This window comes from Grammomys surdaster, unplaced genomic scaffold, assembly GCF_004785775.1.
Source record: "Grammomys surdaster isolate TR1022 unplaced genomic scaffold, NIH_TR_1.0 62, whole genome shotgun sequence".
NCBI lineage: Eukaryota > Metazoa > Chordata > Mammalia > Rodentia > Muridae > Grammomys > Grammomys surdaster.
The window spans coordinates 1,610,373-1,637,277 of NW_021604564.1; the positions used below are offsets into that span (position 1 = coordinate 1,610,373).

Sequence of the window (26,905 nt, forward strand, 5' to 3'; positions counted from 1 at the left end):
AATATTTATTTATTTATTTATTTATTTTTGCTTGTTTGTTTTCCTTTGGGGGTGAAGTTGTAAGTGTAGAGGAGATGGGGAGATGAGGGTGATACATGATTTGAAATTCACAAGGAATCAATAAAAAGTAAAAAAGAAAGACCAGGTCAATAAAAGGTAAATCATTCCTAGTACTAGAAACCTAACCCACTACAGGGCTAGTGAAGTCATAGATCTTGGAGGAGAGCTGATAACCCATACTTTACTAAATTAGCTTAATTTCTAACCATATTCCAAATATTTGTCCTTATCTTCAAAAATAGATGTAGTCTTTATTCCTCAAAGAAATTCTCTTTGCAGCAGATACCACCAAAAAAAATCTACAATCAAACTACAGAGTTGAGGGTCTCTGTCCCAACTGATAGAGCTACAAAACATTCCTTCACCTAAGGCTCAGGGAATACTGAGGAGGAGGGAGTAGAAGGATTGTAAGACCCTAATATGTTCCTTAGTCAAGGATGACGGATCATGAGTTCCTATTGGAGGGAATGCTGGAGTTGATGTTCGTGTACTAGTAGAGGATTACATGGAGGTAGAAAGGTCTGAACTGATGATTACCCTGAACTCCATTCTAGGCAAAGGTCTTATGAGTAGTTGTCTAGGGTCCATCTTGGCTCATATCACACTGGCACCTACCTACCCACCCACCCCACAATCAGCATTTTTGAATGAATGTCAGTCTGCAGTATTGAGGATGCACAAGTGTACTATACTACAAGGCCATGTACTGAGACAAACAAACTTGCCTCCTGTATTTTCCTTTACAGCTGCTGGCTGGACACAGAGACAGGGTTTATCTGGAGTTTCCTGGGACCAGTCTGCATGATCATCATGGTAGGGAAAACATTTGTTCAAGAACATTTTGATGACCTTTCCTTGGTCAAATTAGAAAATGTCATTACACTGTGACGCTTGTTAATCTCAGAACTCTTTCTTATGTTTCTTTGTTCTTGAGGTTTCTGAGTTAGGATGTGATTTCTCTGTCAATTATTATTGATGATCAAGTGCAAAATGTGTATAAGGGACAACAACTTTTCTTATTAATGCTTTGAATTTAATGGGAAATAGATTTGTCCGTAGAAAGAATATCTTGTGTACTGTATGGAAGCATCACTTGTCAATAAAAAGGTGATGACTTATTGCTGAGGCAGAGTATAATAGGTGGGAGTCTGATAGGGTGATAGAAACTCTTGGATAGGGTCAGGCATGGGGAGAGATTTGCCACGAACTCTGAGGAGACAGACATATGAAACTGAGGAAAGGTAACTAAACATGTGGCGGAACTTAGACTAGTTTAAATGGGATAATTGAGTTACAAGCTAGCAGGAACTAGACAAAGGTTTATTCATATACAGTAAGTCTCATAGCCATTATTTCAGGAACTCAGGTGTGAGTGGAAAAGCCCACAGTTACATCTGTCAGTTTCTTCCAGGTCTTGATGATGAATGGAAGAGAAAGTAAAAAAAAAAAAAAATTAATTACATTGTTGCAATAAGATTCCATAACCGAAAGCATATCAGGGAAGAGAGGGATTTATTTCAGTTTACAGACTTATCCTGACTAGTTTTACATCAACTTGACACAGCTAGAGTCAACAGAATGGAAGAAACACCAATTGAGAAAATGCTTCCATAAGATCCAGCTGTAGGGCATTTTCTTAATTTGTGATAAATGGGAGAGGGCCACTGTGTGTGGTGTCATCCTTGGGATAGAAGTCCTAGAATCTATAAGAAAGCAGATTGGGCAAGCTATGGGGAGCAAGCCAGTAATCAACCCTCCTCCATGGCCTCTGCATTCATTACCTCTGGCCTCCAGGTTCTTGCCTTGTTTGAGGTCCTGTCCTGACTTCCTTCAATGATGAACAGTAATATGGAAATATAAGCCAAATAAACCCTTTCCTTCTTAACTTGGTATTTGATCATGATGTTTCATAGCTGCAGTAGAAATCCTAACAAAGTCAAGGTCATAGTCTATCACTGTAGGAAATCAGGGTAAGATTGTAAACAGGAATTTCAGCCCCAGGCAAGGACTCTTGCTTAGCTAGATTTGTTATACATTCAAGGACCACCTGCTGTGGGAACAGTACCTCCCTTAACTGTCTGTCATCTTGATTTCTCACCTCAGCCCCTATTCTTCAGTAAGATCCAATGCTTAGATAGAAAAAATTACTTATTTTCTCCTCTTTGTTAGGATTTTTGATCACCATTTTATCAACAATGCCGTCTTAGATTTATGTGGTGTCTTCTTCCCTTATATGGAACCAAAAGCATTCCCTTTATTTAAGGAATAACTGTTACCCCAGGGATTCAGACACTGTCAGGAGTGTACAATATGTAGTCTGTGGACTGCATGTGCTCCAGGATATCTGTGAATGAAGCACAATGAAATTATGTGTGACAACCTTGCATTACAATATCAATTGGTCAGATACCCCTGATGATTTTCATATTATGGTTTTATAATTGTGGTGTATTTGTGAATCTGTTGTTTTTTATGATATTAAAAAATTAGTTGTGAATCTGTATTTTGACAGTTGGTAGTGGCTAGTTTTGAGAATGATATTCCTTAAAGCTAAAATTGACCCTGACACACTTCTGTTCACTATCATTGTCCCTCCTCTTCATGCTTTCCTCAAAATTTCTCTATCCAATAATACCTTAATAAATCCATGGTTTCTCTCATGTCCTCAAGATGATTGTCTTAGTTAAGATTACTATTATTGGATGAAACATCATCATCAAAAGCACCTTGTGGAGGAAAGGATTTATTTCACTCAAAATTCTATATAAGATTTCATCATCAAAAACAGTGAGGACAGGAACTCAAGCAGTACAGGAAACTGGAGGCAAGAGCTGATGTAGAGGACACGGAGGAGTTTTGCTTTCTGGTTTATTCTTCATGGCTTGTTCAGTCTGTTTTCTTATGGCACCCAGGACCATATGCCCAGGGGTGGCCCCACCCACAATGGGCTAGACTCTCACCCATCAATCACTAAGAAAATGCCCTAAAGGCTTGCCTACAGCCTGATTTTATAGAGGCATTTTCTCAGGAGGCTCCCTTTGCTCAGATGACTCTAGCCTGTGTCAAGCTGACATAAAACATAAAATTAGCCAGTAAAATGGTTGTCATCTCTTAAACCTAACTGTCTGCTTGCTGGTGGTATGGCCTTTCCTGGGGAAATGTGAACAAATTTCTACTTACCTCAGATAGGGCACCCAGGATGCACCAAAGTAATGATTCTACCACAGATTAGTTTGTCAGACCATTGAACTTACTGGGATTACACACAGTAGCATGAGTTGGTGTAACCCTGAGCATAGATGGCTTGAAGGCAGCTGCATCATTAGAAAGCTGAAGGCATGAATGTTTCAGGAATAATCAACTGAGGGACATGCCAAGCTGGGGTACAATTCATGAAAGGATTCCCAGACATCCTTCCATAAATCAGGCATTTAGCAGGCTGGAGAATCTCTCTTTTCAGGAGTCATTACTATTTTTATAACCTAGGGAGTGGTCTTGTAAATCCTGTAAGTTTAAGGAGATTCCTGAGATTTGTGAGTTGTTTATTTCCTAAGTCTTGACTGTAGGAAAGATTGTTTCTGCTTAGAGATGGCTAAACAAGCATTATACTTCTCCTGGCCTTGTTATATCTCCTAGTGTCCCCCACCACCTACATGCTTACTGTATCAAAGGATTTCTTCTCCCTCATAATTCCAGCCTTGTCATTGAGGGGTGTTGGAAAACAGAGTTTGTAATTAATATAATTAGCACAATGCCTGACATTGATTGTTCCTCAATACATACTAGGTTTGAGAAATGATGGGGATAAAAATAATATTGAAATGTTTATGTCTTTTAAAAAATTTAGAATATTTTTATATTTTTCATATCCTTTATATGCAGTGGAATTCAAATCCAACCAGGAAGTAGTTGGTTACTTCCAAAAATAGTCATGCCACTATTGTGCCAGGAGACATATCTTGCCTGGCAGGTTGATATTTTATTAATTTTACACAGGGTCCAGAGAGGTTAGACTGTTGGTGGCAGTTCTCTCCTGCCTAGTACAGAGCCTTCCAGAACTATGAATGTTAGCCAGCATGGAGGAAGCTGAAATGTTTATTTCACTTACTTTCAAATTTTCAAAACTATTTTTTTCCTGAAAATTTTATCATAGGCTTTCCACTGGGGCAATTTTGCCTTTCAGGGGACTGATGCAAAAATATATTTTTTTGTTCTCACAACAAGGAAAGAGGATAACACTGGCATCTAATACACAGTGTCCAAGAAGTTGTTCAGCAAACTACCAGAAGGGAGCACTGTACATCCCACATTAAAGATGATATGACCCCAGATGTCGATATGTCAACATTACCCACATAGTTTGGAACATTGGATTGATGCTCTTTATCCTATTCAAATTATTGGAAGGCGGTTCAGAGTTTAAGAGTAAGGAGCCATTTTGAGTGTCATGCCAGATACCAATGGAATTGTGTTGTTTCTAAAATTTACAATGATAGTCATTATAGTTAGGAAAAAGTTTAAAGACATTTGCAGGGTATTTGGCATAATTCTAACACCTCTTTGAATGTTTTAGCTTTACATAGTGAGTTTATGAATTTAAAAAATGATGCTTTGCTGAGCATTGATGCAGCATATAATGCTGATAAAATTACCCATGGGCTGAGGTCAGTATTTCTATTTTGGTCAAACTTCAAGAATGGCATATATAGCTTGATCATGCTAGCCCTAGTTATCCTGGGAATACTTTTATTCCTGCCCATCATGTGAAAGCTTGTCTTTAACAACATCAACATGTTGGCAGCCAAAGTACATGACTTAAAACTGAAAATGGACCTCCAAACAGAGTTATTAATTTAAGAGGCTGGCAAGCCAAGGATGGGTAAGATTCTGCACAGAGCCTTACCAACCTAAGACAGAGTGTATTGCTTTTGATAATGTATATTCCACGATGGGTAAGAAAGGCATTCTTGTCAGAACAACCTAAGAGAGGCTCAGTCTTGCTTATGAAATAAAAAGGGGAGACGTGGAGAGCTTCCTGGCAGGAATCTGACATTGGCCAAGGACAAGGAAATGGGCTTCAGTCAGGAATCTGACATTAGGCTAGAACAAAGAAGTAATTTCAGGCAGGAATCAAAATCCTAGGCTAGAACAAAGAAGTAGGCTTCAGGCATGAAAATGACTTTGGGGTAGGACAGGGAAATAGGCTCAGATATTTTGGTCAACCTGATAAGCCCTTAGAAATGATGATTATGGGATTTTGTTTTTTGCCTTCCTTGTTTGTTTTTTTTTTTTTTTGGCTATTTGTGTTTATTGTCTTGCTTGTTCCTTGACTATTTGCACCTATTGTATTGCTAGTTCCTCAACCTAGAACTGATCTTAATACTTGCATGTAATTAAAACAGTATAAAAGCAAAAAGGAGGAGGAGGAAGGATAGAATAGAGAGTTTATGGGGGGAATGGGGAAAGGGGATAACATCTGAAATGTAAATAAATAAAATATACCTCCCAAAAGAATAAAAAGTTTACAAATATCTTTTTAAAAAAAAAACCTAGGTTCATGGTTTATGTGAGTCCTATTGCCTTAGTTTTCTTCCTTGTTGTTGTGATATAATGCATTGCCATTCATAGCAATCCTGGGTTGTCTGTTATTCTTTGTGTAGGGTTGAAGCCTCATGGTCTTTCCTTTATCCACTCTGACATGTCTATTGCTATTGCTTTTGTCCACCCTATGTTTCTTCAGTCATGTTGAGACTTTCTGGGCATAACTCCTGACATTGTTAGGAACTATAATCTCACAACAAAATCCCTGATAGTCTGGCTTCTAGAATATTTTTGTTCTCTCTTCCATAATTTTCACCAAGCCTTAAGTATAGGAATTGTATTGCCAAGAAAGAGCTTATCAATTGGTTATCCAATACCAAATGGTCATTTCTGAAATCATACAAGTAATATTATACAGACTAAGCAGGTTGCATTTAGGAATATATATGTATACAATACATGTATACATATACATATGTGTACATAATAACAATGGAAAAAGAGGTCATGGATTTTAAAGAAAGCAAGGAGGGATATATTGGAGGGTTTGGAAGAAGGACAAGGAAGGGGGAAATGAGTATAATTATATTCTAATCTCCCTCCTCCCCCAGCATCCTGAACAAAGCAACTTAAGGGGGAAAGAGTTTATATGGGTCACAGTTCCAAGGTATGTCCAACTTAGTGTGAAAATTCAAGACTAAAAGAACTCAAAGAAATCCATCACATTACACTCACAGTCAAGAGCATTGAGCAATGAATATATGCACTGTGCTTAGCTCACTCTGTCCACTCTCATAAGACTTTGCTTAGGGTATGGTACCACCCACAATGGCTGAGTCTTTCCACTAATCAAGATAACCCCCTACATGCTTACTCATAGACTAACCTTAAATTAGACAGTCCCTTACTGGTGTTCCTGGAGGCTTCTCACCTAGGTGTTAACAGTTAATATCAACTATTACACCACTTTCAGAAGGTTGAAGGAATACCTTTGAAGAGAAGGAACCATCTGTTCTGTATCACAGTCTCTGACATCAACATTGGTTTCAGTTCTAAATGAAATGATGGGAAACAGCTGGTGGAAATAAAAATATCTACCTGGGAACAAGAAAGAACAATTTGTTGCAAGATTGCTATAGTATAATAGCAGAGGTAAGCCTTATCATCATTCACATTATAGACTCAAAAGCAGTCAGAGAGATTCAATACTTAAGAAATGGGCTTTGAGGCAAGCTTCTGCCCCATGTGTGCGAAGTACTATGATGGAAGTCAAAGGGAAGAAAAAATTTACAGGAAAGAGTCCACAGACATCACAAGGAAAGAATAGATTTCATAAAAACAGTGAGTCTAGTTCTTCAAAGACATTGTCAAGGAAAGCTGTTAAGGATGGTGGACCTAAAGTCACCTCTAAGAACTTTGAGAAAGGTGCTACAAAACCTAGCAAGAAGGGTGTGAAGCAGTTCAAGAAGAAGCCACAAGGGGGCAAAGGACCGAAGGACAAATTTCAGAAGGCAAACTGAAGGCAGGCAGCTCAGTGATAAGACCAACTATGACATCGTGGTTTGAGCAAAGCACATTTGGGAGGACTTGAGAAGAAAAGATTGTGACAAGGAAAAATGGGTGAAGCTCATGAGTGATTTGCAGAAGTTGATTCAAGGGAAAATTAAAACTATTGCCTTTGCACATGACTCAACTCGAGTGATCCAGTGCTTCATCCAGTATGGGAATGAGGAGCAGAGGAAGCAGGCTTTCCAAGAATTGCAAGGTGACTTGGTTGAATTAAGTAAAGCCAAATATTCCAGGAATCTTGTTAAGAAATTTCTCGTGTATGGAAGTAAATCACAAATTGCGGAGATAATCAGAAGTTTTAAAGTTCATGTGAGGAAGATGCTGTGGCATTCAGAGGCATCGGCCACTGTGGAGTATGCATACAATGACAAAGCCATTTTGGAACAGAGGAACATGCTGATAGAGGAGCTCTAGGGGAACACATTTCAGCTTTACAAGTCAGCAGATCACCCGACTCTGGACAAGGTGCTAGAGGTGCAGCCAGGAAAGCTGGAGCTTATCATGGATGAGATGAAGCAGATTCTGACTCCCATGGTCCAAAAGGAAGCTGTGATTAAGCACTCACTAGTTCATAAAATCTTCTTGGACTTTTTTACCTATGCACCCCCAAAACTTCAATCAGAACTAATTGAAGCCATCAGGGAAGCGGTGGTGTACCTGGCCCCCACACACGATGGTGCCAGAGTGGCCATGCACTGCTTGTGGCATGGTACACCCAAGGACAGGAAAGTGATAGTGAAAACAATGAAGACGTACGTGGAGAAGGCTGCTAATGGCCAATACCCTCACTTGGTTCTCCTGGCAGCGTTTGATTGTATTGATGACACTAAGCTTGTGAAGCAGATCATCATATCCGAAATCATCAGTTCCTTGCCCAACAGAGTTAATGACAAATATGGAAGGAAAGTTCTTTTGCACTTGCTGAGCTCCAGAGATCCTGCCCACACAGTGCCAGAGATCATCCAGCTTCTGCAGAATGGTGATGGCAACACTCACAGTAAGAAGGATACTGCAATCCCCCAGCAGGAGCTCTTGGAGTCCATCTCTCCAGCTTTGCTGAGCTACCTACAAGGACACACTCAAGAAGTGGTGCTGGATAAGTCTGCATGTATTCTGGTGTCTGACATCCTGGGATCTGCTACTGGAGGTGTTCAGCCTGCTATGGATGCCATCGCTGGTCTGGCAGCAGCAGAACTGTATCCTGGTGGCAAGGAAGGAGAGCTTCATGTCGCTGAGCATCCTGCCGGACATCTGGTTCTCAAATGGTTAATAGAGCAAGATAAGAAGATGAGCGACAATGGGAAAGAAGGTTGTTTTGTGAAAACCCTTGTAGAGCATGTTGATGTGAAGAACCTCAAGTCCTGGGCCAGCATCCACCGAGGAGCTATTATTCTTTCCAGGCTTCTTCAGAGTTGTGACCAAGAAGTTGTAAACAAAGCCAAAGCTGGACTGAAAACCCTGATCCCTACCTTGGAAAAAAAAGCACCAGCAGAGGATCCAGACTCTTCTTGAGAAGCTGACTGCATAGGCATGCAGGATGGGCAAGCAGGAACTCACTTCCCAGAGAAGAAGTGCAGACTCTATCATACTCATAACTGGATGCTCTGTGTATGTATTTGTTAAAGAACCTATGTATTTAAAATTGTTTCTAAAAGAGAGAAAAAAGAAATGGGCTTTGAATGCTATTGCACAAAATAACAGGTTGGCTAACTACAAGTGGGGTGTCCTATGGGGTCCATCAGTGTTGATGCTGACTTTCTGCTGTCCATCCCAAATTGGAAGAAGAGGTATCACCTAGGTAACTGTTGGATAGGTATCAAGTACAGGCTATTCAGGCCTGATGAATCCAAGATTGCAATCGAGGATGCGTTACTAGAGGCCATGTTTCAATGTGTAGATGGACTGGTCATGGTTAGTCTATATATCTTGTCTACACACCCTATGCTTATCCTTGCAGATCAACTCTGTCCTCCTTGCCTGGACACTGTGGGTGCTGAGGCAGAAGCTCTGCAGTGTCAGCTCAGAAGTTTCTAAACTCAAGGACACGAGGTACAGTCTCTCACCTTTACTCATTCCCTTTCTTCTTCTGACAAAGCCTCACTACTCTCTCAGCTTTCTTTACATATCATGTTTATGTGCAGGTGCCTGCATGCCATGACACATGTGTAGGGGTCAGAGGACACATTGGGTGTTGGTCTCTACTCTCTTGTATCCTCTTGTCTCACCTCAGGAACACTGGTATTACAAATGTTCATGTTATATGCACTTGGTTTATGTGAGTTCTCAGGACTTGAACTCAGGTCTTCACATTTGTGCACTAAGCACTTCACCCATTGAGCCACCTCCCAGTCTGATCACTTTTTGTATGTTCATTACAGGGAAAGGATGAAGGTTGTATAGAATAGAAGAGTCCAGATGTCAAACTTCCCACTCCATTGATGTCCTTTATGACCTGTATGACATTATGCTGCTTATATAGGACCTCTACAAGATTCACTTTCTTTATCTGTAGAAAGGAGATACTGATATGGTTCACTTAGACACACATGCATAATGCACATGCACAAATATAGACATATGTACTTATACATGCACACATATAAGCATGGACATACACATGCATGGATACAGATGCACACACACAAACAGGAACTTACATGCACATGTACACACATACTCATGGACATAAGCATACATGGACACACATGCACACACATGAACTCACATATATACCTACAAATGCACACAAATATATGGACACATACAAACATGGATATGTGCACACATACATGCACACGATACAAACACATGCCCCATGGACACACATATACAAATACAACATGCAGATACACATTCACATGCATACTCATGTACATACCCAACCACTCACATGTTCACACACAGTGCACATCCATACATGAAATCATAAATACACATCCATGCAGGTGTACATACATACACACGCACACATACATTCACATCACATATGTACATACACACCATATACATATGCATGCACAAAAGACACATTTACACACACAACACAAAAACATAAAGAAGACTTATTTTAAAATGTTTGTCTATTTTGAGACAGACTTTCCTTCTGTAGGACAAGCAGGTCTGAAATTCATGATTCTTCAGTGTTGCAATTATTCAATGTGCCATATGGTCTGGCTTAGAATCTCTTTCTCTGGCTGCGGTGTCACATGGGACAGTGTGATGCATAAAGATGGTGAGGGTCTCATAAATGTCAAAAAATTAGTGATTGAATAAATCATTCACTAACAGGCCCCAAGCCATTGCTTGTTGTTACTCAGTTCTCTTCTTCTTCTTCTCCTCCTCCTCCTCCTCCTACTCCTCCTCCTCCTCCTCCTCCTCCTTCTTCTTCTCCTTCTTCAAATGTTGCTTTGTGTTCCCATTGCATTGTTAAATGCTACTCTATATTGCTGATTTCGTGCATGGATTGGCATGTTATTTTTGTTGGTGGAATCTCTCTAATATATTATATGTAACATTAAAGCTTATTTTCCTTTTGATTCAAGTATTTATATTTTTCACTTATTCAATCAAAAACCATAACCATATCTAAATATTACTAAATTTAGGAACTCATCTATTGTCTATCCCTGGAGAGAATTTGTTACTATGGTGATGTGGACATATAATATCTCCCCTTATTGCTTAAACTACTAAATGTCTTGATGTATAAGTGTTCACCTTTATACGGTAGATTTGATTTAAATTTCATGACTGTATAATATTAGAAATTTACTGTAGAGTCTCATAAATCTAAATTACATACATGTTTTATGTGTTATGATGTACACTCCAATACAAAGACCTTTGTGCCATAAATGATTTACTCTCAGAAGTTTTAGTAGATGTTAGTAGCCTTATGCTATGTCTTTAAGTTATATTTGATTCAAAATTCAAAACTTAATAGTATCTTGGCTTCGAGACAATAAAATGATGATCATCTATGTCACTAAAAAAATGTGGGTGCCCTTGCATTTGGAGCATAGATGTTCAGAATTGAGAGTTCATCTTGGTAGACTTTTCTTTTGATAAGTATTAAAGTGTCCTTCCTTATCTATTTTTGATAACTTTTGGTTGAAAGTCAATTTTATTTGAAATTAGAACGGCTACTCCAGCTTGTTTCTTGGAACCATTTGTTTTGAAAAAAATTTTTTAGTCTTTTACTCTGAGGTAGTGTCGTCTGTCTTTGTCTGAAGTACATTTTATGTATGCAGCAAAATGCTGCATCCTGTATATGTATCCAGTCCGTTAGTCTATGTTGTTTTTTAATTGGAGAATTGAGTCCATTGATGTTCAGAGATATTAAGGAAAAGTGATTGTTGCTTCCTGCTATCTTTGTTGTTAGAGGTAGAATTAAGTTTGTGTGTCTATCTTCCTTTTGGTTTGTTGAAAGATTCCTTTCTTGCTTTTTCTAGGTTTTAGTTTCCCTCCTTGTGTTGGAGTTTTCCATCCTTTGTAGGGCTGGATTTGTGGAAAGATGTGTAAATTTGGTTTTGTCATGGAATATCATGTTTTCTCCATCCATGGTAATTGAGAGTTTTGCTGGGTATAGTAGTCTGGGCTGACATTTGTGTTCTCTTAGGGTCTGTGTGACATCTGCCCAGGATCTTCTAGCTTTCATAGTCCCTGATGAGAAGTCTAGTGTAGTTCTGATAGGTCTGCCTTTATATGTTAGCTGACCTTTTTCCCTCACTGCTTTTAATATTTTTTCTTTGTTTTGTGCATTTGATGTTTTGATTATTATGTGATGGGAGGTTGCTCAGTTGCCTGGTGTGCAGCAGATCTCCTTGGATGCCTCAGACTGTGGTGTCAGTTACCCTGAGTGGAGCAGATTTTCTCGGATGGCTCAGGATATGGTGTCTACAGTGGAGCAGACCAGCTAGCAGTCTGCCTCAGCAGAAAGGGCTACATAAAAGGGGAGGGATATTTGGTGTGTTGGGGTTAGGTGATGATGTTTCCAGAGTCCACTGAGCTCCCAGCAGCAGCTGTGGGACTTCCAGAGCGTTCTTACCAAATGTTCTGAGTGCAACAGATCTTCTGGGATGGCTCAGGATATGGTGTCTCTAAGGGAGCAGACTAGATAATAGTCTTCCCAACAGAAAGGACAGCGAGGAAGGGCTACATTTATGTTTTTATTCTATAGTATGTCCATTAACTGGTTTTAACCAAATCTGATCTAGCCTATATTTATCTATACTTATTCTATTCATTCATATTATGATGAATATGATAATTGTATTCCTTAGGAAGAGGATGAGAATGATTGCTTTGCCTGTATACCATTTCTTTTCATGTATGTGTCTATTTCATTTTTAAGATAATAAAAAGGACTAAGGACTATATAGCAGTGATGGTTGCAAGATGTGTGAGTGTACTTAAAGCCACTGATTCACAGCTTTTGTACTTAACATGATGAATTTGCCTTAGTGAAAGGACCTCTTAGTATTTTATAGCCACATGTTTACCAGTCACATGAGATCTATATGTCTGTACATGGGCCTTTCCAGTCATTCATTGCTAAGCAAAAATCTATTCAACACACACTTCCATATATCTTTGAATTCATGTGTACTTGTGGAGAACAGTATTTTAATTGCCTATAGGACTTGAGACAGCAAATTTTACTCTGTCTTTATCACCCATATGATATCATCTTCAGACTGTGCCAGATCTCCATGGAGACCATACCAGCTCCCAAGACACCTCATTTTGTAAACTTTTGTCTTCCAGGTTGCTGACCTTCAAAGCCATTGCCCAGATTTTCATCTTGGGCTGCTCTTGGGTGCTGGGCATTTTCCAGATTGGCCCCTTGGCAGGCATCATGGCATACCTTTTCACCATTATCAACAGTTTGCAGGGGGCCTTCATCTTCCTCATTCACTGTCTGCTCAACCGGCAGGTATGCAGCTGTTGCTTACTTGCATTTGTTTCTCTGAATAGAACTACCTACTGCATGTGCTTGTAGCAGACCTACTCCCATATCTAGGACTGTGGGGTGTGTGTGTGCACGAACACATTGTATATTGTATGCATTTGTGGGTATGTGTTTTGTGTGTTATGTATTATATGTGTGGATTCATACCTGTGCTCTTAGCTAGACATGGACATTGAAAATCTTTATCATGTTCCCTCACATCTCTAGTATTTTATTTAAATAAAATTGTTGTGTATACGTGTGGGATCTCTTCATGAGCAGTTTGACTGGGAAATAGCCAAATTATAAATTCCCCACTTCTCCTCCTGTGCCTTCTGTGTGTCCATAGTCTGTGGTCTGTAGCCTATTTGGCCAGCATGTGGTGTTTGTCAGATCTGTTTGAATGAATTGCCTGTGTGTGTTACCTATCGGTTGTGTCACTGCCTAATAAAAAGATTGCCCTGTGTTTATTGAATAGCATAGAAAACACAACATAGAAGAGTGACAAATTATTTTCAGAAAAATTTGACAGAGTTTTACCAGGGAAGAAATTACTTTACTGGCCATAGTTGACCCAGAAGAACATCCTAAAACTGCAGAGCTTATCACCTGTTTCCATATGTTTCTTCCTGCATTTATGGGACATTTGTTCTGTTTCAGGTTGCTTTCAACTTGTTTGTTGCTCTCAGCAAATGATTACTCCTCCCACACCCCACATACATTGTGGAGGGCCAGGGATATTGGAGGGTATATAATTAAATGGTTTAGATTTGAAAACTGATATCCTGAATAACTGAAGGCACAGAAATGTTGATTACATTGTTCTCTTGAAAACAGGTTAGACTAGACATGCTGAGCACATGCCAGGATAGAAGATTGAACACATAATCTTAGATTATTTCAGGATACATTATTAACTTGGTAGCAATGTTTAGAAAAAAGTTCAGTGACTTTCAAGGCAGATGGCATTTTCAGAAGAACGTATCACCTCTTCTGTGCACATGAGTGTAGTGCATGTAGAGGTCAGAGGAAAGTGCTGGATCCTCTAGAGCTGAAGTTGTGGGTGTTTGTGAGCCTCCTCCCAACGTGTATGTTTAGAACTGAAGTTGGGTCCTTTGCATGAATAGGGCAGACTCTTAAGGCACTAAGTCTTCTCTCAAGCTCTTCCATCTTTTGAGATAGGATATTTCCATGAACTTGAAATATCAATTGATCTATCTATACTGGACAGCCATCAACCCTCAGAAAGTGTTCTCCTATCTCCACCTTCCTAGAAGAGGGATTACTGGTGTGTGCAGCTATGTTGGTACCCACCACCAAATTTTCTTTATTCTTGAGAATTTAGCACATATATACAATGAAATATTATCATACCTACCCCTATTCCTCTCCACCAGATTCTACATATTTCTCTTAACATGATCCCCAACCAATAGCATATTTCATGACTTTAAGAACCCTAGTAAGTCCAGTTAGTGTTTTCCATGTATGCACGAATGTGGAGCTATTCATTGGAGCATATTCCCAGAAAAGAATGATTCTTTCTCTGTCAGACACTATCAACTTCCAATAAATTCTCAATAAGAGGTGGAGCCTAGAAGTTTTCTACCAAATGCATACTAGAGTTTGGTTGGCTTGATCTTGTGCAGGTGCCAATAGCTACCATGAGTTCATGAGTGTGATGGACATGCCATGGCCAGAAGACAGCACTTCATAGTACCACTTATCTCCTCCAGATCTTACATTCTTTCTAACGTCTTTTCTATGATACATCTTGACCCTTTGTGTGTTGGGTGATGTAGATCTTGTTTAGGGCTAAGCACCATACAGATTTTTTTTTTTAAATGTGTGTGGTGGAGATCCAGACTTGGAATTCATGTTGTATATATAGCAAACTTAATGACTGGGCCACTCCCCAGCCTGGTTTACTTTGCTTTCATTTGTCTCCATCTCCAGGTATGGGATGAATACAGGAAACTCCTCACCAGGAAGATTGATCTTAGCTCCCGTTCCCAGACTTCTGGGATTTTACTGTCATCTATGCCATCCACTTCCAAGATGGTAAGGGACAATACATTTCCCACTGGTACTGATTAGAAGGGGCACATCTGCTCAACAAAACCGAAGAATACCTTGTGTCAGTACTGCTGGCTGCTAAGTGTGCTCACTGTGGGGATTGCAGGATGGGAATATTGGGACCAGGATCCCTGGGTTTGCAACCCACATTTACTACTTATTAACTGTGCAACCTAAATAGGGTGACATTAACAAATGCAAAGCGAATATACATGCTAAGAATTTTATCCTAATCAATGACCAGTGAGGATGTCAGAGAGCTGTTATTACTGGTTCAAAGAATGTGATAATTTACATTCCCTAGTTCTATGACCAGCTTAGTTGTTAAGCCACAGGTTGGTGGATTAGGTTAAGAAGGTATCTTAGCTACATTTTTTTGTTGCCAGGACCCAATACTCAACAAAAGCAACATAAGGAAGGAAGGGTTTATTTTGTCAAAATTCAATGGTATAATCCATTATGGTGAAGAGATCAGCATCAGGAGCATGGGGCAGCTGGCCACGTGGCATCCACAATCAGGAAGCAGAGAAACGAATGCTGATGCTTGACTCACTTTCTCCTTTTTATTCAATCTTGTCTCCTAGCTATTGGAATGATACTACAACACAAAGAGTGGGTCTTCACATTTCAGTTAACGTAAGGTAGATGATCCCTCACAGGCATAACCAGAGGCTTCTAAGTGACTCCAGAATCTTTCAAGTAGATAGTAAATATTAACCATGAGAGATGAGGTTTTATTCTTCCATAAACAAAAAGAAAATGGAATAATTTTTCAGAAACATGGTTAGAACTTGAAATCATTGTTAAGTGAAATAATCCAGACAGAGAAGTACAAATATCACATATTGTCTGTCATATGTAGAATTTTGGGGAAATATATATATATATATATATTTTAATTTATTCAATGATTTTGTATCAATTTTTACCTTAACATAACTTCATGCTGTGACCTCACTATTCACTTAGTGCATACCAAATACTTGGTCAAATGGGTTTCAGTTAGTTTCAATTTCTTTGACAGTACCTTGACAAAAGCAACTTAATAGAAAAAAAGTTTAATTTATCTCAAAGTTCCAGATAACAATTCATCATCAGGGAAGTCATGGCAGGACGATTTTGAGAGAATTTGCCATATTACATTCACATTCAGCAGCAGAGAGCAACAAATTAAAGCACGTATGCAGTGTTCAACACACTGACCATTGTTACAGTTTAGAATCACATTTCTAGGAACTGGTGCTACCCATGGTGGGTGATTATTTCTACAACAGTCAGTATAATCAAGACAAATCTATAGGTCAACCTGGTCTGACAATTCCAAACATAAATTCTCTTCCTAGATGATTTTGGATTGTGTCTAGTTGACAGATAAAATTAACCAGTACATTTGTCATATTCTTTGGTGCTATACTCTTGATAAATGGCCCATTCTCCTTTAATTCACCTCCCCTAAAGATGCTCACATAAGTAACTAGTTAAATTCAGTGAATCACAAAGAAGGACAATTGTGTTTAGCATTTCAATGTTTATGCTTATAGTCTGTTTCTATATTGATATGAGACAGTTGCCCCCACAGATAAGACTGGATCATTTTAGACCAATTCTACTTCTGACTGAAATTATTTTCTTTTGTGTTTTTCAGGGTTAACATCCTTTCTTGCTTTTAAATATATTATGGAGCAACATTTGAGGATTGTGTGCTTTAAGGAGACTACTTTTAATCACTATCTAGCTTATGGAAATTTAGGGTATCATGAGTTGGGAGCAGCTTTATTTTTTAACTCAAAACATGGATAGATGGAACTAAACTCCAAGAGTTTCATGCACCAAAGAGATACTTACCCAAATTAGTTTGTCTCTGTGCCTTACAACTATGAACCTCCACATGTTTTGAGAAGAGCATGTCCCATTCCAATGGCTCAAGAGATTACTATTTTTGTGTCTCCTATGCCCATTCTTGTGGGGTTCCAGAAATTCTCTTTTAATACTTATCAAGTAGTGAACACAGATTAGCTCTCAATAAATTATTTGTTGTCTGTCTCAATGACTTACCTTTTATTTACTCTTTTACAATTTTAGACATTTATGCATTGGTTATATCCATCCCAATTCTCCCACTTACTGGGGAAACCCATCTTCACATTCTATTTCTCTTTTAAAGCAAAGGGCCCAGTTATTGCTTCTGAATGCTGGGGTGCGAACTGATTTTGTGGATGTTGTGACTTGATTATGTGTAGAAACCACAGCTACAGTGCGTACATGGACATGAGTCTATGCCATGTCCAAAAGACATCATGGCACTTCTCTCCATCTCCAGCTCCCACACTCCATCTTTCTCTTCCATAATGTTCCCTGAATTGGGGGTTTCATGTAATTGTCTTACTTAGAACCAAGCATTAAGTAGTCATTTATTTTCAGACCTTGAAAAGTTATGAGTCTTTTCATGTTCCTGATTTAAAAGAAATAACCAGTAAAACCATAATGGGGTTACTAAGTAAGCAACATCACACAAAGAGTGGAACAACTGTTGCACAAACACTAAAAATCACATATATTGTGTTCTTTAAAAATTAATCATTCCATTTGTTTACATCTCAGATGATATCCCACTTCCCAGTTACCTCTCCACAACCCCCCATTCCCCATCTGCCCTCTCTCCTGCTCCTTTTGCCTCTATGAAGGTGCTCCCCTCCCCCACCCACCCACCGTCTGTTGCTTCACTGCTCCAGCTTTCCCTTCACTGGGGCATCAAACTTGGTCTTCCACAGGATCAAGGGCCTCCCCTCACACTGATGTCAGATAAGGACATCATCTGCTACATATGTATCTGAAAGCTTGAATCCTTCCAGGTACACTCCTTGGTTGGTGGTATAGTCTCTGGGAGGACTGAATGGTCCAGCCAGCTGACATTGTTCTTCCTATGGGGTTGCAATCCCCTCCACTCCTCTAGGCCTTCTACCAGCTCCCTGACTGGGGTCCCTGAGCTTAGTTTGATGGTTGGCTCTAAGCATCCACACCTGTGTTGGTCAGTTGCTGGTAGAACCTCCTAAGGAACAGCCACACCATGTCCCTGTCAGCAAGTGCCTCTTGGCAGCAGCAAGTGTTGGAGTTTGGTGTCTGTAGACAGGATGGATCCCCAGGTGGGGCAGTCCTTGGATGGCCCTTCCTTCAGTCTCTGTTCCATTTTTTGTTTCTGTCTTTCCTTTGGACAGGAACATTTCTGGGTTAAAAACTTTGAGATGGGTGGGTGGTCCGATCCCTTGACTGGGGGCCATGCCTATCTACTGGAGGCGGTCTCTACAGGTTCTATCTCCCTTTCACTGTACATTTTGGCTAAAATCATCCCTGTTGAGTCCTGGAGCATCTTGTTTCCCTGGTGACTGGGACCCTCCAGTAGCTATCTCCAGTTCCTCATCCCCCCCACTGCTACATGGTTTTATTCGACTTCCTAATCCTCTGTACCTCTCTCCCATCCCCTCTAGTACCTGATTCTGCCCACTTCTTTCCTCTCCCTCCCCTCTCACTCCCATGTACCCCTCCTTCCACTTCCTTGGATCATCCTTTTCCCTCCACAATGCAGGACTGAAACATCCACACCCCAGTCTTCATTCCTCCTAAGCTCCATATGGTCTGTGGGTTGTATTGTGGGCATTGTGAGCTTTTGGGCTTATATACATTTGTCAGTGAGTACGTATTATGTGTATTCTTTTATGGCTGGTAACTTGACTCAGGATAATATTTTCTAGTTCCATTCATTAGTCTGAGAATTTTATAAAGTCATTGTTTTTAATAGCTGAGTAGTATCCCATTGTATAAATCAATGTATCACAATTTCTATATCCATTCCTCTGTTGAGGGACATCTGGGTTGTTTCCAGCTTATGGCTATTATAAATATGGCTGCTATGAACATAGTGGAACATGTGTCCTTATTATATTGGAGAATCTTTCGGGTATATGCCCAGGAGAGCTATAGTTGGGTCCTCAGGTCCAATTTTCTAAGGAACTGCCAGACTGATTTCCAGAATGGTTGTATCAGCTTGCAATCCCACCACTTACAAAGAGTGTTCCTCTTTTTCCCCATCCTTACCAGGATCTGCTGTCACCTGAGTTTTTGATCTTAGCCATTCTGACTGGTGTGAGGTGAAATCTCAGGGTTGTTTTGATTTGCATTTCCCTGATGACTAAGCATGTTAAAATTCTTTAGATGCTTCATGGCAATTCAAGATTCCTCAGATGAGAATTGTTTGTTTAGCTTTGTACCCTATTTTTAACGGTGTTATTTGGTTCTCAGGAGTCTAGCTTCTTGAGTTCTTTGTATATATTGGATATTCACCCTCTATTGGATGTAGGGTTGGTAAAGATCTTTTTCCAATTTGTAGGTTGCCATTTTATCCCATTGACAGTGTCCTTTGCCTTACAGAAACTTTACAATTTTATGAGGTCCCATTTGTCAATTCTTGATCTTAGAGAATAAGCCATTGGTGTTCTGTTCAGGAACTTTCTCCCTGTGCCCAAGTATTCGAGGCTCTTCCCAACATTCTCTTCTGTTAGTTTCAGTGTATCTGGTGTTATGTGGAGGTCCTTTATCCACTTGGACTTTAGCTTTGTACAAGGAGATAAGAATGGATCAATTTTCATTCTTCTACATACTGATCTCCACTTGAACCACCATTTATTGAAAATGCTGTCCTTTTCCCACTAGACAGTTTTAGATTCTTTTTCTATTTTTTATTGGATATTTTATTTACATTTCAGATGTTATCACTTTATTCCATCTGCCCTCCCTGCCCAGGGACCCCCTATCCTATCCCCCCTCCTCCTGCTTCTATGAGGATGTACCCCCACCTACCCCCCCAACTTCCACCTCCCCACCCTCGAATTCCTCCACACTCGGTATCCAGACTTCATGGGACCAAGGATATCCTCTCACACCTATGCCCAACAGGGCCTTTCTCCCTTACATATACAGCTGGAGCCATGGGTCCATCCTTAAGTGCTCCCAGGCTGGTGGTTTAGATCCTGGGAGCTCTGGTTGATTGGTATTGTTGCTCTCCTCATGGAGCCATAAACACTTTTAGCTCCTTCAGTCTTCACTCTAACTCCTCCATTAGGAACCACTTGATTAGTTCAATGGTTTACTGTAAACATCCACCTCTGAAAATGTCAAACTCTGGCAGACCTCTAAGGAGACAGCTATATCAGGTTTATCTATCTTGTTGATTTTCTCAAAGAACCAGCTCCTGGTTTTGTTGATACTTTGTATAGTTGTTTTTGTTACTACTTGGTTGATTTCAGCCCTGAGTTTGATTATTTTTCTGCAGGTCTACTCTTCTTGCGTGTATTTGCTTCTTTTTGTTCTAGAGCTTTCAGGAGTGTTGTCAAGTTGATAGTTTATGCTCTCTCCAGCTTCTTTTTGGGGGCACTTATCTCATCATATAATAATCAAAACACTAAATACACAGAATGAAGAAAGAAAATTAAAAGTGGTAAGGGAAAAGGGCCAAGTAACATAAAGGCAGACTTATCAGAGTTATACCAGACTTCTCTACAGAGACTCTAAAAACCAGAAGATACTGGGACGATGTCATGTAGATCCTAAGGAAACACAATTGCCAACCCAGGATACTATACCCTGGTTAATTCTCAATCAGCATAGATGGACAAAGCAAGATATTCCATGACAACCCAAATTTAAACAGTATCTTTCCACTAATCCAGCCCTTCATAGAATACTAGAAGGAAAACTCCAACACATGGATGGAAACTACAACCATAAAACCTAAGAAATTAATCATCTCACAACAAACCCAAAAGAAGATAATCACACAAACTTAATACCACCTCTAACAACAAAAATAACAGGAAGCCACAATCATTGTTCCTTAGTATCTCTTAATACCAATGGAGTAAATTTCCCAGTAAGAAGACATAAGTTAACAAACTGATTATATAAACTGGATCCAGAATTTTGCTGTATATAGGAAACATACTTCAGTGAGAAAGGTAGACACTACTTGAGAGTAAAAGGCTGGAAAATATTCCAAGCAAATGGTCCGAAGAAACAAACTGGAGTAGCCATTTTAATATCCAATAAAATAGTCTTTCAACCAAAAGTTATCAAAAGAGATAGGGAAGGACACTTCATACCCATCTAAGGAAAAATCTACCAACATCAACTCTTAATTCTGAACATCTATGCCCTGAATGCAAAGGCAGCCACATTTGCAAAAGACACGTTACTAGAGATCAAAATACACATTTCACCCCACACAGTAATAGTGGAAGACTTCAACACCTAAAAGTCACCATTGGACAGGTCATGTAAACAGAAACTAAACAGAGACACAATGAAACTAGCAGAAGTTATGAATCAAATGGATTTGACAGATATCTACAGAACATTTCAAAAGAATATAACTTCTTCTCAGCACTCCATATAATCAGACACAAAACAAGCTTCAACAGATAGATAGAAGATTGAAATAATCCAATGCACTGTATCATATCACTACAAACTAAGGCTGGTCTTTAATAAAAACAAAAACAAACAAAAGAATACATACTCATGGAAACTGAAGCATTCTCTACTCAATGATAACTTTATCAGTGAATAAATAAAGAAATTAAATCCAAGAGCACATTAAAATCATTAGTCACCATGATCAAGTAGGCTTCATCCCAGGGAGGCAAGGATGGTTCAATCCATCGACCTAATCCATGATATAAAGTAACTCAAAGGAAAAAAAATCACATGCTCATCTCATTACATGCTGAAAAAGCCTTTGACAATATAAAACACACCTTCATGTTAAACATCTTTGAAAGGTGAGGAATTCAAGGCCCATATCTAAACATAATAAAAGCAACATACAGCAAATCAACAGCCAACATCAAGTTAAATGGAGAGAAAGTTGAAACCACTAAAATCATGGAAAAGAGAAGGCTGCCCACACTCTCTCTATTTATTCAACATAGTACTTAAATTTCTAGCTAGAGGAATTAGATACCAAATAAAGGTCAAAGGAATAGAAATTCAAAAGGAAGAAGTCAAGGTATCACTATTTGGAGATGATACAAGAGTATACATAAGTAACCCCCAAATAGCTTTTTTTTTTATTGGATGTTTTATTTACATTTCATATGTTGTCCCCTTACCCCATCCCCCACCCACCCAGGGAGGCCCCCTCTCTCTTTACCCCTCCTCCTTCTTCTCTGTGGATGTAACCCCTACCTACCCCCCTACTCCCACTTCCCCAGCCTCAAAATTCCCACCCCCTGGGGCGTCCAGCCTTCATGAGGTCAAGGATCTCATCTTCCACCTATGCCCAGCAGGGCCCTCCACTCTTACATATTCAGCTGAAGCCCTGGATCCCTCCATAAGTGCTCCCAGGCTGGTGGTTTAGACCCTGGGAGCTGTGGTTGGTTGGTATTGTTGCTCTCCTCATGGGGCCGCAAACCCTTTCAGCTCCTTCAGTCTTCACTCTAACTCCTCCATTTAGAACCCCATGATCAGTTCAATGGCTAGTTGTGAGCATCTGTCTCTGAATATGTCAGACTCTTGAAGGCCTCTGAGGAGATCCATATCAGGCTCTTATCAGCATGCACTTCCTGACTTCCACATCAGCCTCTACCTTTGGTGACTGCACATGGGATGGATACTCAGGAGGAAAGGTCTTCAGATGGCCCCTCCTTCAGTTTCTGTCCCTCACTTTGTCTCCATATTTGCTCCCTTGAGTATTTTGTTGCTTCTTCTAAGAAGGACCGAAGTACCCCAACTTGGTCTTCCTTCTTTATGAGCTTCATGTGGCCTGTGAGTTGCATCTTGGGCATTTCAAGGTTCTGGGCTAATATCCAATAATCAGTGAGTGAATACCATGTGTGTTCTTTTGTGATTGGCTTACTTCACTCAGGATGATAATTTCTAGTTCCATCCATTTACCTAGGAAACTCTCGAATTCATTGTTTTTAATAGCTGAGTAATACTCCATTCTGTAAATATACCACATTTTTTGAATCCATTCCTCAGTTGAAGGACATCTGTGTTCTTTCCAGCTCCTGGCTATTATAAATAAGGGTTGTTTTGATTTGCATTTCCCAGACGACCAAGGATACTGATCATTTCTTTAGGTGCTTCTCGGCCATTCGATTTTCTTCCGTTGAAAATTCTTTGTTAAGCTCTATACCCCATTTTTCAATAGGGTTATTTGGTTGTCTGGAGTCTAATTTCTTGAGTTCTTTGTATATATTGGATATTAGCCCTCTATCAGATGTAGGATTGGTAAAGATCTTTTCCCAATTTGTTGGTTGTCATTTTGCCCTATTGACAGTGTCCTTTGCCTTACAGAAACTTTGCAATTTTATGAAGTCCCATTTGTCAATGCTTGATCTTAGAGCATATGCCATTGGTGTTCTGTTCAGGAACTTTCCCCCTGTGCCCAAGTATTCGAGGCTCTTCCCCACCTTCTCTTCTATTAGTTTCAGTGTATCTGGTGTTATGTGGAGGTCCTTTATCCACTTAGACTTGAGCTTTGTACAAGGAGATAAGAATGGATCAATTTTCGTTCCTCTACATGTTGTCCTCCAGTTGAACCAGCACCATTTGTTGAAAATGGTGTCCTTTTTCCACTGGACAGTTTTAGCTCCTCTGTCAAAGATCAAGTGACCATAGGTGTGTGGGTTCATTTCTGGGTCTTCAATTCTATTCCATTGATCTTCCTGCCTGTCTCTGTACCAATACCAGGTAGTTTTTATCACTATTGCTCTGTAGTACAGCTTGAGGTCAGGGATGGTGTTTCCTCCAGAAGTTCTTTTATTGTTGAGAATAGTTTTAGCTATCCTGGGTTTTTTGTTATTCCATATGAATTTGAGAATTTCCTTTTCTAACTCTGTGAAGAACTGAGTTGGGATTTTAATGGGGATTGCATTGAATCTGTAGATTGCTTTTGGCAAGATGGCCATTTTTATTATATTAATCCTGCCAATCCATGAGCATGGGAGATCTTTCTATCTTCTGAGATCTTCTTTGATTTCTTTCTTCAGAGACTTGAAGTTCTTGTCGTACAGGTCTTTCACTTGCTTGGTTAGATTCACACCAAGGTATTTTATATTATTTGCAACTATTGTGAAGGGTGTCATTTCCATAATTTCTTTTTCACTCTATTTCTTTCATGTAGAGGAAGGCTACTGATTTGTTTGAGTTGATTTTATAACCAGCCACTTTGCTGAAGTTGTTTATCAGGTTTAGGAGTTCTCTGGTGGAAGTTTTGGGGTCACTTAAGTATACTATCATATCATCTGCAAATAGTGATATTTTGACTTCTTCCTTTCCTATTTGTATCCCTTTGACTTCTTTTTGTTGTCTAATTGCTCTGGCTAGGACATCGAGTACTATATTGAATAGGTAGGGGGAGAGTGGGCAGCCTTGTCTAGTCCCCGATCTTAGTGGGATTGCTTCAAGTTTCTCTCCATTTAGCTTGATGTTGGCTACTGGTTTGCTGTAAAGTGCTTTTACTATGTTTAGGTAGGGGCCTTAAATTCCTGATCTTTCCAAGACTTTTATCATGAAGGGATGTTGAATTTTTTCAAATGCTTTCTCAGCATCTAGTGAGATGATCATGTGGTTTTTTTCTTTGAGTTTGTTTATATAGTGGATTACATTGATGGATTTCTGAATATTGAACCATCCCTGCATTCTTGGGATAAAACCTACTTGATCATGATGGATGATTGTTCTGATGTTCTTCATGATTGTTCTTGGATTCGGTTTGCTAGAATTTTATTGAGTATTTTTGCATCAGTATTCATAAGGGAGATTGGTCTGAAGTTATCTTTCTTTTTCTGGTCTTTGTGGGGTTTGGGTATGAGTGTAAATTGTAGCTTCATAGAACGAATTGGGTAGTGTTCCTTCTGTTTCTATTTTGTGGAATAGTTTGAAGAGAATTGGTATGAGGTCTTTCTTGAAGGTCTGATAGAATTCAGCACTAAAAACCATCTGGCCCTGGGCTTTTTTTAGTGGGGAGACTTTCAATGACTGCTGGTATTTCTGTAGGGGTTATGGGACTATTTAGGTGGTTTATCTGCTCCTGGTTTAACTTTGGTACCTGGTAGCTGTCTAGCAAATTGTCCATTTCATCCAGGTTTTCCAGTTTTGTTGAGTATAGGCCTTTGTAGTAGCAGCTGATGATTTTTAAAATTTCTTCAGTTTCTGTTGTTATGTCTCCCTTTTCAGTTCTGATTTTATTAATTTGGATACTGTCTCTCTGTGTCTTCTGGTTAATCTGGCTAACGGTTTATCTATCTTGTTGATTTTCTCAAAGAACCAGCTCCTGGTTTTGTTGATATTTTGTATTGTTCTTTGTGTTTCTATTTGGTTTTTTCAGCCCTGAGTGTGACGCGCGTGTAATCGTCTCGCCAGCAAGAACGCACGAGGACACACATCAGGATCCTTCCGCAGCAAAACGTTTATTCCAAAACCAAAATGGAGGAAGACGCCAGGCCCGGAAAAAGCACTGTTTATATACCCTTAGAGCGGTGTGCTCACCTCTGATTGGCTGCTTACTCGTCGCTCACCAAAACACCCTGGGATGGGCTATGACTTTGGCGCGCTTTTACCATAGCACATATGCAGTTTACTTGTTTACTAGGAAGAGCGCCGGATGCCAGCGCCATCATGCAATGGCGCATTCTGCCAGCACAAGCCGTGGCTTCCTACATCTCCCCCTTTTTTGTTTTATTGCAGAGAGTGGTAGTTGAGATCCCTGGGAAGGTTTCGTAACTCCCATATTTGGGGGTCTCACGGCGGGTCTGAGTCTCTTTGGAGGGTGGTGCTCAAACTCTTACCCGTCACTGGGTCAGCCTCCCCACCCGGGGCTCCCCTGTCTTAGGTGGCCGAGGCTTATCCGTCCGCTCCGTTATTGACTTACCAGACCTACTATCCGTGGAACGAACACCTTAGTGGGTAGGGACTGCGTATAGATATGTTTGAGACTTCATAGGGTGTCTTTACCAAAAGCTCTTGGGGTACAGCGGCTGAGGAATCTGTCTACTGGCTATTTAGCTGCCCTTGGCATGTCTGGCACGGTACCAATATGACTCAAACTCAAGCCCGATCAAGCAAACTCCATCATGGGGGAATATGCGATCAAGGACTAATAGTTTTAGACAGTCTCCCTTACCCTACCAGGTGCAATGGAAACAAGTCCTCTGGGTGCAAGGGCTAAGGGAAACAGGAAGAGATGCAAACACCCATCCCTGTGCAATGGAGTCATCTCCTAGGGGTGCAAGGGCTGTTTGCCTCAAAATTCAGGTACCACAGCTACACAGACAAGGACCAGCCAGGCCAAGACTCCTCACCGACCCAGTGCAATGGGCAAATCCCTTGGGGTGCAACGGCTGATGGCCCAACATTTAGCACCACCACTAGTGAGGGGGAGACAACTTATTTTCGAAGTAGTGATAGCCACACTGCAGGGGAAGCCCCTAATTCTATGGCCACAAGCGCCTAGGCAATAATAGCCTTGTCACGATTTTGTTGGGCTCTGAGTTTGCAAACCAACCAAAGCATGAACACTAATCCGCAACATAGGGCGTACCAAACAGGCCTACTCCCACCCACTTAAAAAAAAGAAAAGAAGAAGAAAAGAAAAAGAAAGCTGAAGAGATCCAGGAGGAGAGTCCCTCAGTCAGGGACAGATCCACGTGCGTC

General features: G+C 40.0%; 1 protein-coding gene and 1 pseudogene across 1 annotated transcript in view; both read left to right on the plus strand.

The window, feature by feature from the left end:
• Adgre1 (adhesion G protein-coupled receptor E1) overlaps positions 1 to 17,243 on the plus strand; it is a 90,481-nt gene extending 73,238 nt beyond the window's left edge. The window contains exons 18-22 of the mRNA XM_028762569.1: positions 807 to 873; positions 9,128 to 9,219; positions 12,937 to 13,105; positions 15,077 to 15,181; positions 16,842 to 17,243. Of these exons, the coding sequence (XP_028618402.1) occupies positions 807 to 873; positions 9,128 to 9,219; positions 12,937 to 13,105; positions 15,077 to 15,181; positions 16,842 to 16,847 (439 nt within the window). The 3' untranslated portion in view covers positions 16,848 to 17,243. The remainder of the gene's footprint in view (positions 1 to 806; positions 874 to 9,127; positions 9,220 to 12,936; positions 13,106 to 15,076; positions 15,182 to 16,841) is intronic.
• Positions 6,762 to 8,698, plus strand: LOC114617057 (annotated as a pseudogene).
• Positions 17,244 to 26,905: the final 9,662 nt, after the last annotated feature.